The sequence below is a fragment of the Physella acuta genome, unplaced genomic scaffold (genome assembly GCF_028476545.2).
Source record: "Physella acuta isolate Inbredline_101_S28 unplaced genomic scaffold, ASM2847654v3 ptg001256l, whole genome shotgun sequence".
NCBI classification, from domain to species: domain Eukaryota; kingdom Metazoa; phylum Mollusca; class Gastropoda; family Physidae; genus Physella; species Physella acuta.
The window spans coordinates 174,698-188,354 of record NW_026732771.1 but is presented as its reverse complement, the minus strand read 5'-3'; the positions used below and the strand labels follow the sequence as shown (position 1 = coordinate 188,354).

The 13,657-nt window shown below is 39.9% G+C and overlaps 1 protein-coding gene across 1 annotated transcript in view; it reads right to left on the bottom strand.

Moving 5' to 3' along the window:
• The window catches only part of LOC131957683 (choline transporter-like protein 1), a 53,384-nt gene extending 40,064 nt beyond the window's left edge, over positions 1–13,320 (bottom strand). The window contains exons 1-2 of the mRNA XM_059322424.1: positions 13,212–13,320; positions 3,816–4,239 (exon numbers count right to left, since the gene is read on the bottom strand). Of these exons, the coding sequence (XP_059178407.1) occupies positions 3,816–3,860 (45 nt within the window). The 5' untranslated portion in view covers positions 3,861–4,239; positions 13,212–13,320. The remainder of the gene's footprint in view (positions 1–3,815; positions 4,240–13,211) is intronic.
• Between the last annotated feature and the right edge of the window lie 337 nt (positions 13,321–13,657).

The window sequence follows — 13,657 nt, the reverse complement described above, 5'->3', positions numbered from 1 at the left end:
ATGATCCGCTCTGGAAATATTTGGAGAAGCTGGGAGAATTGTAATCAGGTCTCGGCGGCTTAAAGCTACACAAACAGTCTCGGCCCGGGGGGTGAGGGGGGTCGGGGGTGTGTGGGGGGGGGGGACGGTCCTGTCCAACAATAACATATGAGGTCTTTAGTAATGTTAAAAAGAAAGGGGGTTTTCAGTCCAATTTAAAAGGGATCAGGGGTCCTATTATAGAGTTTGAGGTCTTTTGTGTTATCGTGGAGAAAGGTTTTTTTTTAATGCCATATGAAAGGGGTCAGGGGTTTTACAATAGGTTGTGATATTGTTGGTACAGTAGGTCTATGTACAGGGAATACGTTGGTCCGATTATAATGCAATAATCGTGGGTCTGGGGTCACAAGAAAGGGTCATGAGGTCAGGTGAGGTCAGGTGAGGTCATGAGGAAATGGCATGTCTGAGATCTAGAACAAAACAAAATGTCCCTCATAGGTCATTCTCGTCCTGACAGGTCTATGTCATAGGTCTGTCCGACATCTGACATGTGAATTTGTCAAAAGTCAGTCTCAGTCATCTGATAGGTGTATGTCATAGGTCTGTCTAAATCATCTGACAGGTGTTTTTGTCATAGGTCAATCTCATTAGATAGGTCTATTTGTATCGTTCGAAAGAATGGTCAGTACAGTGATGTTTTTGGTTTTGGTTTTGGTTTTGGACGAAACGAAATATTGCCTGGGTTTACATAACAGATTAAAATATGTGTAACTAGACATTAAAGGCGGTTTGTGGTTTTTCTCTTGGGGTCTGTTTCTATAGTAGAAAAAAAAAATTCTTCTCATCACATAAGAAAGGCGGGCACGACATATGGTCCATTGTTGGTTGTCTGATAGCACGGTAAGGTGTGGTGGGAAGGAAGTAGGCTTTGATGTTACAGATAATGAGAGGTGCGAGAGTGGGAGGGGGGGGGGGGGAGAGGTGGAGGGGTGAGGAATAATAGCTCAGTGGCCGTTATGTTGTCTTAAAGACATAACAGAGATATTTTTTTAGTCCTGCAACTAGTTGACTAACTTCCTGAGATTTAAAAAAAAAATGTTTTGCTGTCCTCGAAATAAAAATATAAAATTGTTTACTGTATTCGAAGTTTAAAAAAATGGTTTTCTCTCCCAGAAATAAAAAAAACATTTACTATCCCAGGTATAGTTTTAAGGTATAGTTTTAAAAACTTTTATTTTACCATTAATATAAAAAATTGGTTAACTGTCCCCGAAATTAAAAAAAAAATATATAGTTTACTGCTAGTATAAAAAAAACAACATTTTTTTTGTTTCTGAAATAAAACATGGTTTCCTGTATAAGTCAAGGGTCAGAGGTCAGAACCCGCCAATACACGTGTGGAGTGTTGATTAACGCCCGCACAAACCGGACATAATTAGATCAAGGACGCAATTAGCCACAAGATGACCAAGACAAAGCCGAGCAAGTAGCACCGACGTATTACATTTTTTTTTCACAGCGGCTAATTTAGCGTAATTAAGATCCCAGTGTAATTACGATCCCAGCGTAATTAAGATCCCAGTGTAATTAAGTTTTCCAGCAGGCACGCCGGCCTGACACGGGTCCGACAAATATTGACACATTTACAACCGACTGCTGTTCGTGTATCGATCTATCGATCTAGCACCTCGCTCAGCACACACTATGATTGGGTCGGCCGGCATATCGGTTTCGTCTCGTCACCACCTGATGGTGTTATAAAGGGGTCGTCTTGTCATCCCCTGATGGTATTTTAAAGGGGTCGTCTTGTCAACATTTTAAAGGGGTCGTCTTGTCACCACCTGATGGTGTTTTAAAGGGGTCGTCTTGTCAACACCTGGTGGTGTTATAAAGGGGTCGTCTTGTCAATACCTGATGGTGTTATAAAGGGGTCGTCTTGTTATAATCTGATGGTGTTTTAAAGGGGTCGTCTTGTCAACACCTGATGGTGTTATAAAGGGGTCGTCTTGTCATCATCTGATGGTGTTATAAAGGGGTCGTCTTGTCATGATCTGATGGTGTTATAAAGGGGTCGTCTTGTCATAATCTGATGGTGTTATAAAGGGGTCGTCTTGTCATAATCTGATGGTGTTTTAAAGGGGTCGTCTTGGCACCATCTGATGGTGTTATAAAGGGGTCGTCTTGTCATAATCTGATGGTGTTTTAAAGGGGTCGTCTTGCCATAATTTGTTGATGTTTTAAAGGGGTCGTCTTGTCATAATCTGATGGTGTTTTAAAGGGGTCGTCTTGTCATCATCTGATGGTGTTTTAAAGGGGTCGTCTTTTCAGCACCTGATTGGGGTTTAAAGGGGTCGTCATCATCTGATGGTGTTATAAAGGGGTCGTCTTGTCCCCACCGGATGGTGTTTTAAATGTATGCAATTGATCGTATAGGAGAATGACAAAAATAATTGGGTACTTCTATAAAAAGTGCTGTTGAACTCGACGGACTGAAAGAGATAATATGATTGTCTTTGCGTCATTCTAGACATCACGTTATTCTAGAGATGGTTGCTTTAGAATAGCGAAGACTGATAGCAAGAACTAAATACTATCAGAGAGAAAAGGACTGTAGTTAACTTTTTGTATCATGTTAGGGGTTGTCTATAAATGACGTCACACTCGTAGGTGGGTTAGGTCCGTAATTTTGTGACGATGTGTGATGGGGGGGGGGGAGGAGGTAAACATCGTCAAAAATCGTGACGTCATTTATGGAATCCCCCCCCCCCTTCTGCTCTGGATCGCCTTAGGGACGGGCAGAAAGAGGGAGTTAACCTGTGGCACAGGACAGACGCCACCACGGCGGAAGTGACCGCTGGTGAATTAGAGCGATGACCGGATGTGCTTGTTGGCGGGAACACCGCAGCAGCAGATGTGGCCACTCGTTAAGTCATGAAAAGAGCGCGAGATTTAGCGCGAGATTTAGCGCGAGATTTTGTTTTGTCCAACATTTTTTTTTAAATTTTTAAAAGCTATGCATTTTAAAAATTGATAATTTCGTTAGTTTGTTGAGATAAACGATGTCACACATTCGGAGTGAACTTTCCACCCCCACATCCACCCACGAAGATTTACATTTGGAATAGCTTTCAATGTTTACAAAACGTCGCAGAGTGTGAGTCCATCTAAGGTGTTAGTTTAATTAAAAGCGAACATATTGGAAAACTGCAGTTCACATAATTGGTAAGTCAAATTTAAATCAACTCTGTCTCTGTTTCAGAGGGCAGTTCACCTTGTCAGAAGACAGTTAACTTTGTCAGAGGACAGTTCACTTTGTCAGAGGACAGTTAACTATGTCAGAAGACAGTTCATTTTCGCAAACTGAGTTGGATTCGAACACTGAACAACAACATGGGTTGTCGGCCGATTTTTGCAAGCTCTGTGACATGTCGCGTCATTGTAAGGAGGAGCCTAAAGTTGGATTACGGATGAAACTTTAATCCTTTATTAAAACATATATATGTAAAGCAGGTCACGAGAGCAAGTGACCTGTTGGAGGTACGCAAAGGGGGGAAATTCTTTACCCAGTGTCTAAAAATATAATCTTTCAGCGTTGTTGCGGACATTAAGTATACGGGAACTTGTTTTTTTTTTTTACATTTTGGCTTTTTTTTTTGTACGATCTGGATATTCATATCTTCACTTTAAATAATTTACACCCCATATCTTAAACACAAGAGCTGTAATATATGCAAATTTACTCAAAGACTAGTAACATTTGACCACAAATCAACAAGCCTTGTAACAATAACACACACGTAACTTTGTGACACTAAGAAAGATGAAACATGGCTTACCTTGCCGTTCTTGTGACACCCCCCACACATTATTGCCAGTCTCATTCACCTCCCGCTGGTGTAGACTCAAAGGTGAAGGTCTCACTTGAATGGTCTCCCTTGAATGGTCTCCCTTGAATGGTCTCCCTTGAATGGTCTCCCTTGAATGGTCTCACTTGGTCTGACTAAGCTGGTCTCAATAGAATAGTCTCGATTCAACTTTGGACTAATATAGCCACGGATTTTGAAGATCAAAACCCAAAACAAAATTCAGGCTATGAACCAATCATTCTATTCTATATTTAATGTTTTTGTTAAAGTAGATTTCACTCGGTTCGAATCACTGATGGAGAAGCCAGGTAATGACGGAAGTGACCAAATGTCAAACCAAATCAGCTTCAACGGTTAAATGAAGAGATTAGCTTTGGACATTTAGTCGGAATATCTGAAAAAATAAAACAAAAGTTATATTAGAAAGAAGCACAAGATTATCAAAATGTTCTTATATTAGCTATACAGTATATACATACACACATACACACACACACACATATATATATATATATATATATATATATATATATATATATATATATATATATATATATATATATATATATATATATATATATATATATATATATATATATATATGTGTGTGTGTGTGTGTGTGTGTGTATATAAATATTTATGTGTCTGTCTTTTTGCGTGTGTGTGTTTCTGTGCAATACCGCCAAAGTATGCAGTTTACATACCCACTTAAGTGATATAAATTAAACATGTGCATGTTTCAACCGTAATGGGCCATTTCCTGTTTTAATAAAATCACACACGGACCCTAATCAATCGAAACCTAATCAATCGATAGGTGAACCACATCAATCAATAGACCGACGATGGCTGGGGCAAGGGAGAGTTTCCCCTCCCCCGGTGCTCCCCCCCCCCCCCCCCCGGGCTAGTACAACAATTATTGTTTCAATACGCCACAGCCACATATCATTGTTTGGTGTTGGTAGAGACATTAAGGCCAAACGTCAAATGTAGAGGTTTTATACGGGGGAGTAAATAGGCTGGGTGGAAACTACATTGTGTTGATGTGGTAGTAGTGTGCGTCGTGTTGGTCAAATGTAAGTGTTTGTGCTGCACATATAAGTCTTTTTCTTGCACATACAAGTATTTTTGTTGCTCATACAAGTCTTTTTCCTGCACATACAAGTATTTTTGCTGCACATACACGTTTTTTTTCCTGAACATACAAATCTTTTTCTTGCATATACAAGTCTTTTTCTTGCATATACAAGTCTTTTTCTTGCATATACAAGTCTTTTTCTTGCATATACAAGTCTTTTTCTTGCATATACAAGTCTTTTTCTTGCATATACAAGTATTTTCGCTGCACATACAAGTCTTTTTGCTGCTCATACAAGTCTTTTTCTTGCATATACAAGTCTTTTTCTTGCATATACAAGTCTTTTCGCTGCTCATACAAGTCTTTTTGCTGCTCATACAAATCTCTGTGTTGCACACACCAGTCTTTAGGTTGCATATGCACACCTTTGAGCAGCACATATAAATCTTTTTGCCGCACAGAACTCCACAGATCACTAGCCTCGTTGCCGCACGGCACCCCACATGACCTCAGCCTCTTTGCCGCGCGGCACCATTGAGAAACGCCATTATCCCGCTTGAGAACGTAACCCTTTGATTGATTATTTTCAACTCGGGCCATTTCTTCCGTCCACGGTCCGCTGCCCATTCTCGTCTCGCCAATTTCTCGATCTATGTGGTCCGTCTCTCCCGTCCATTGTTTCTCTCTTAAGTTTTTTTTTTTTAGTTATTTTGTCTTGGAGGATTTTTTTCTTTTGTAGTTAAGAAAGTGGATACATTATTGAAACAAACAGGTACTTAATAAACTCAACACGTAGAGAAAAAAGTTTCGAACAAACGTCTTTTGTCAGAATAGGAACAAATAAAATGTAAAGAATAATAAGGATGTGGAAATTGAAGGAGTTCTAATACAGAGAGACTTACAAAATTGAGTAGTATAAAGTAAGGGAGTAGGGAGATGACATTGCTATTTAGCCTCGGTTTCTGATATTTGCACCAACACATAGTCGCAATCAGGCGCACGATGAAAAGACTTTGTTTAAAAATATAGTCAAACAGTCAAAATAATTTGTTTGAGGCCTACAAGTAGGTCCACACTAACCATCTGGCTATACTACAACACCGTCTGGTTATATCACAGTAACCATCTGGTTATATCACAGTAACCACCTGGTTAGCCATCGGTTAATGGACAAAGTTTGTCACACGTTATCACGGAGTGTCGTCACTTCCCTTCAATCAGAAATAAACAAGAGAGAGACTTTGGGGAGTTGATTAAAAAACAAACAAAACAAAACCTTAAGGTCTTTGTGTGTGTGGGGGGGGGGAATTAAATAACAGGAACAGCTTTAGTCATTTCGCGATTTTTGTTTAATATTGACAAAGATCTTTTTTTTTTTTTAAATTACTGATGAAGATTTCAGAGAAAAAGCCACCAGCGATAAAATTAGGAACTGCCAACATTCAATACAGGCAGTGTTTCTTCCAGACTTTTTTCTCCGGGGGGGGGGGGGGGGGGGGCACTTGAAATTTTCGGGGGGGGGGCGGTAGACTTTCTTCGGGGGGGGGGGGGGCGGACACTGTTAAAAGTATATATTTTCTATATAAATTATATAAATTTCATTTCGTTCGGGGGGGGGGGGGGGGGCGGTAAAAATTTTTCGGGGGGGGGGGGGGGGGCTTTGCCCCCCGAAGAGATGCCTGGAAGAAACTCTGAATACAGGAATGACCAACTGCGGGAACGACCAACAAACTTCACAGTAGGAATGACCAAAGTTACCGCGGGAATGATACTTGAAAACACGTGCTCCACCGTCACTCACTACAATACGGGAATGACCAAGGAAAGTGCTTACAGAAATGACCAAGGAAAGTGGCTGCAAAAATAAACAAGAAAAGCGCTTACAGAAATGACAAAGAAAAATACGTACAGAAATGACCAAGGAAAGTGCTTACAGAAATGACCAACGAGAGTGACTCCAGAAACAGCCAATGAAAACACTCGCCCCAAGTCCATTAACCAACCGATGTTCGCGTACCGTGACCAGGGGCGATAACCCACCAGCTAATGGTTTCTAATGGCAGGAGTAAACGAACCCTGAGCGGCTACATGGACTTAATGATAGCTAATAATAACACTCGCTTAAAGTCTGGGGGGGGGGGGGGGGAGAAGGAGGAGGATGCGGGGGGTGGGGGGGGGGAATGTCTACTTGTAGCAATATGAGACTTGAGATTAGCGCAACTTCAGAAATACAACACCAGAACTTAATGAACACGAGTAGTTAATTATAGGTTTAGAATACGACACGTTTCGTAAGTCTTTTTGTGTGTTGGCTCTACGGTTTTTGTTGTTGTTTATCTACGTCATCAAATATGTTGTAGTTATTCGCTCCAGGATAGATTTCTTTAAAAAAGTAAATCCAGCAGGAAAAAAATGACTAGAAAATAGAATTTAAAAAAAATTGCAAGAACTATTTGAGCAATTAGACACGTTTACCCAGCACTTCAAACCCATACAAAACTTATTGGGTCGGAGGAAAGGGGGGGGGGGGGGGTAATATCTAACAAAAATCTCACCCTCGCTGTGTTACAAAAAGAAGGGAAAATGACCTGACGGTGTACCATACCAATTCATACAAGCTTGGATCAGTTCAAAATACTAATTTACGTTGACCAGTCAGGTTTTAATTGGAAATTCTGACCACCACCCTCCCTCCCCTCTCCCCCTCTTTGGCCAGTTGAAGTAAAATAATAAAATAAGCCCCAGATTATGTTTGCTACAAAATTCGAAAAATAATATAAACGATAAAACTTGTTTTTTTTCTCAATCTTAGCCATTTGAAATAAAAAAAACCACAAATTATGACCCTGGTTATGTATGTATGATACGAATTAGGGAAATTAAAAAAAACTTACACAAATGATCTAGTCTGCTTGCCATATAATAATTTGAGGTTTAAAAAACGAACGACCCAATCTAACTGGATTATTTTAAAAAAGTAAAAAAAAAATCTAGTCTGCTTACCATATAAATTGTTTTGTGATTTAAAAACTAAAACAGATGACCCAGTCTGATTTCCATAGAATCGCCAGGGGATTAAAAATAAAACTAAAATAAATGACCCAACCTGACTATCATAGAATCGCTCACGGATTAAAAAAAACAATGACCTAGCCTGACTATCATAGAATCGCCAGGGGGATTAAAACAACTAAAATAAATGACCGAGCCTGATTTACATAGAATTACTTGGGATTTTTTTTAAAAGTAAAACAATGGCCCAGTTTGAATATCGTAGAATCGTATGGGGAATTAAAAAATAAAACAAATGACCCAGCTTGACTACCATAGAATCAGAAGGGGGGAACAAAAAAAAACTAAAATAAAACAAATGACCCAACTTGACTACCATAGAATCCGAAGGGGGGGGGGGGGGCACAAAAAAAAAACAACTAAAATAAAACAAATGACCCAGCTATAGAACCGCACGGGGAATTTAAAAAAAGTCAAACAAATGACCCAGGCTGACTACCATAGAAACTTCTTAGGGGCTGTTCTGGGCTGACCCGCTGCAGTGAGACTCCGGCTTGACTAGGCAAATCGTTCCTCCAAGATCGAGCTTTCTTCTAAACAAGGGCTTAAATCGATAGGGGAAGCTGGGCAGGGGGGGGGGGGGAGAAATTGACAAAACAGCCGAGGACAATGTTTCGCTACGGGGTCTAAAATTAAATAAGGGGAGGGGGCGGGAGACCTAAAGGTAAGGGGTGGGGTGGGGTCAGGATTAGGGGAAAGAAAATTGTGTTGAGGAAGATAAGGTGTTTTGGTAAGAATTGGATGGGTGGATTGGATGGGTTGGTTTGGTGGATTGATTGACGAGATAAAACAGGAAGTGACGTGTCAGGACGAAAAGGGCCGTTGTTAGTGGGGTAGAGGGTGGGGGGGGGGGGGTTGCTCGGGGTTTTAATTAAATCTATGTCTCTTTATTTTACACTTGTTGAGAGTTTTTTTTTAAATCAGGGCGCAACTTTTGTGTGTACGGATGTGTGTTTGTGTAAATGTGTGTTTGTGGGTGTGTGGTAATATACACAAGACGACGTGTCAATATGTGGGAGTATGATGTGTGTTGCTTAAGTTAGTGTAAGGGAATAATAATGTCAAGGTTAGTGCTAGTTTCATGATTTCGATTGGCGCCCGAATCCCATAATGGTAAATGGTTGTAATATAAACCCCAGCTTAACAATACACCGAGGTGTTTACTTGTACACGTATAACAGTTAGGGTTATGTTAAGGTACAAGGTCTTGGGTTAGGATAGCGATACCAGTTAAATAAATACCCCTCAATACATCTAGTCGACGTTTTTACAAGTCCCAGGGAAAGTACCGGGCATAAAAAAAATGGGGGCGTTTGCCGCGGAAGAAAACATCAAGTCTAAATATTGATCCCGGATATCGATCTATGTTCGTCTACTAATCAATAAGAAAAAAAAAATCAAGATTGAAACTTTGTGTTGGGATTGACCAGTGTCCAGCTTCAAGATGGTTGGTCTATTAATAGAACCGGACGTTGAAACGTCTGCACTTGAGAAGTGTTCTTGACAAACCGGTAGCGAAACATAAATACAAGGGCAAGTTAAAATTTATGAATAGGCAGAAAATAGCGGGAAATAGATGGTACGAAACAAACAATAAAATATAAAAACTTGGTGGGAAACACTTTTTTTTTTTTAGAAAAAAAAATAACCATAAAAATGATAAAGGTAAAAAGACAAAAATTGTAGATTTTTTTTAGTCTTACTGTCGAACGTTTGTCAGCAAGTTTGGTTTTATTAGACAAAGTAAACAAAAGGTTGGGAAGAAAACATTAGCGGTTTGTATTGGTATGAGAGGAACTGAGGGGATGGGGTGTATAGGGGTGGGGGGGGGGGGGGGTAAGGGGCGTAGAGGGGCAGGAGGGTTAAGGTGAGAGTGTAAGAGAGAGGGGGGGGGGCGATGAAAGAAAAAGATTGTAATGTCAGATAAGAAAAAGAGTTCCCGCGAGAGTTTTGATCAACTGTCGTGTTGGCGTTACAATTCGGCAGAGACTGACCAGCAGTGGTCAAGTTGACGAGAGAATTTGGGCCGGCCCCGCCTCCTTCAACAGGTGGGTCAAGGTGACCAAGACAGCGTAGATGTCTCGGCAAGATTTTCATTAGTGAGGAGAAGGTAGCAGGGGAGGGGGGAACATTATCTGGGGTGGGGGGGGAGACATTAACTAGAAAGATGGCAGGGTAGTGTTTTCTATTGAGAAGGTTGTGGATGTCACTGACTGTGATGTTTATGGTGGGAGGTGAGGTGACTGTTATTTAGTGCTTTGTTTAAGTGTTTGTTTTGATTAGTTAACTGGCAATTGAACTGTCGGTTTAACTGCCTGTACCCCCCCCCCTTCCCTTATAAATGGCTGTTTGTTGAACTATTTGCGTATTTGAACGTGTCGTTAGTTCATGATTTCTGTGCACAATTCTTAGAATATGTTATTAGTTTCTTTGTATGTGTGGGAAGTGTTTGTTTTTTTAAAATCTTAATGAAACCTAAGATTTTATAAAGCGTATCCTTTTTAGCCACAAACAAGTTCTCAACTTATTCATTTAACTATTCATTAATTTACTTTAATCAATACATAGACCCCTATTTTTTACGTGAATGCCGATGTCTAAAAATCGCCATATTTAAATTTTCGTTCGCAAAAAAAAAAATGAAATAAATAAACGTGGAGGGTTTATCAACGGAATTTTTTCGTTTACTTTCTTTCATGGAAAAATGATTTCGCCGAAAATGGATTTAAAAAAATAATTTCTGCATATCTTCCTTCAACATCCGCTTGAAGACAGCGTTGGGAAATTATCGGCTATCAGAGGGGACACGGGAAATGGAACATGCTGGGGGAACAGGAAATAGGGGAGAATACTTGAAGTGTGGGGACATAGGGAGGTGCAAGCATGGAAGCATGAGAAGATAAGGGGAGAGAATACTTGAAGTGTAGAGACACAGAGAGGTGCTAGCAGAGAGGTAAGTGTATAGAGGAGATAAGGGGAGAGAATACTTGAAGTGTAGAGACATAGGGAGGTTCTAGCAGAGAGGTAAGTGTATAGAGGCATAAGGAGATAAACTTTCTTCAAAGTTTAAAAAAAATACGGTTTGTTTTAAGGTTAGGCTTTACTCGAAGATTTTTTTATTTTGTTAATTCAAGGGTCCAACAATGTATTTTTAAAAAAAATCATGTTAAAAAGTTTAAAGGTTTTCCAAAAGATTTTATTTATTCTGTTAGTTCAAGCGTTAAAGAGTTTCTGAAGTTTTATTTTTAAATTCTGGCACTTCAAGGGTCAAAGAGTTTTATTTTTAAATTCTGGCAGTTCAGGGGTTAAAGAGTTTCTCCAAAAATAAACGTTACTTCACACTATGAGTCAGCGCTTGAATGGCTTGAAGTAGACATTAACTTATCACATACGTTCACACACTTATCACGGTCATTTAGCGGTATGATAAACACTTATCATGATATAATCTAATCTTGTAGTAGCAGCGTATCTAGTGACATATCACCAAAATAACATAAATAGTGCCTAAAATACATTATCATCTAGATTTAGTTTACATAACACAATTTTGTTCTAAAAACATAATTATCTTAAACCACATACAGGGACATAACTATGACGGGGAGTTTAAGGCTCGCTTTGTGATATGATTTCTGCTAGATCTAGCTATAACAGGGCTGATGTGAATGTCATTGAAATGTGAATGATAACAAAAACAATAACTCATTTTAGACTACACGGAAGCATGAGAAAATTATGACCGCATACAAATCTGGATAAAATTATGTCTTTATAGAAACAGGACATTTGAAAATTGACAATACAGAAACATGACATTTGAAAACTGACAATACAGAAACATGACATTTCAATACTGACAATACGGAAACCTGAATAACAAAAAATGACAACCCGGAAATAGGACATTTCAAGCAATAATCAAAAAGAAATATCAACAAAAAACAGACGACAGTGTCGGCTGATGTATCGGTAGGCTGGGTTGGTCTGCCCTTTGTGGGTTCGTCACGGGCGCTGAAAATAGGGCGCTAGGGCGCTTTGAACATAGACCCGACATCGTTTTTAACATAGGGCGCTTTAAACACAGATCGTTTCTAACATAGGGCGCTAGGGCGCTTTGGACATAGACCCGACATCGTTTTTAACATAGGGCGCTTTGAACACAGACCATACATCGTTTTTAACATAGGGCGCTAGGGCGCTTTAAACATAGACCCTACATCGTTTTTAACATAGGGCGCTAGGGCGCTTTGAACATATATCCTACATCGTTTTTAACGTAGGGCGCTAGGGCGCTTTGAACACAGACCCTACATTGTCTTTAACATAGGGCGCTAGGGCGCTTTGAACACCCGACCCCACACCGGTTTTTAGCAGGGATCTTTCCTTAAGTCTTCGTATCGGTTAAAACAATTTTATTTCTATTGAAACCCGCTATAGCGACTTCTCACTGTTTAGTATTGTTTGTTTCTTTCTTCATTAAAAAAAAACAAAGTAAAAAAAACCGCTCAGTTAAAATCATCAGCTGATGTTGTTCCGACTTACTCGCCACTTTATGATTTCAACATAGTCACATTTGAAGCAGTCTAATAAGTCATGACTGTGATAAAGTAGGCAGTATTATGTACACTCGTCATGATATTACAATTATGTACTAATTACTGACTTCATTAAAATTGGACCACCACGAATGTCTCTAATTGCCAAAGCATGTCATAACATCCAGGGTTGTTAATATGACTTGTGTAAGTCATATGACTTACACTAGTCATATAACTAACTAAATAAGTGATGACTTAGGCAAGCTCAACTAGCAGTCATTAAACTAGACTAGCCTCGACCATGACTTGGACTGCCGCGGTCATGACTGAAATACCAAGTCATGACTCACAATACAAAAAATGACTTAAATTGGCAGTCATGAGCCGTACTGACACTGGTATGACTTAATTAAAGTCATGACTTCAAAGTTAAGTCAACTTCAGACACGACTAAACCCTATGACTGAAGTAAACGACCACTGACTCAAGTAAAAATATCCAAAACATGACTTCATTCACCAGTCAAGAAAAAAAAAAGAAATGACTTAGAACTACAACAGTCATGACTTTAATACAACCCACCTTGTTATTCCGAAACGGCTCTGAATAAACCACTCCATCCTCAGAAACACCACACAACCACTATCAACAACAACATAAAAAAAAACAACTTACCCCAACAAATCTAGCCCGGCACCACTCGACAGAATCAAAGAAATCCTCTGAGACGAGTAGCGATGCCACCACGCGAATGGATGAAAGCATATGCCACCACAGACCGAACACACAGGCGAGTGTTGGAACTGGCACCGGGGCGCTTTATCTACACGTACTCACGTGGCTCATGCCGTCATGGACGCGCGCGCGGGGGGAAAGTCGCGAGAGAGGCGATCTACTCACGCGCACTCTCCCCCCCCCTCTCTCCCCACCTCTCGCGGTAGATAGACCCAGCGCAGGAATTAAAACACAGGCTGTTTTGTGAATGAGGCTATACACAGCTTTCTTTAATTAGAACGCTACGCAGGCGCCCCCTAATGAGAAGATAATCCTTCTTTTCGTCGACAAGCAACAGCAATTGTTTATACATAAGGGATAACTAATAGGTATTATAAGTCAATAAA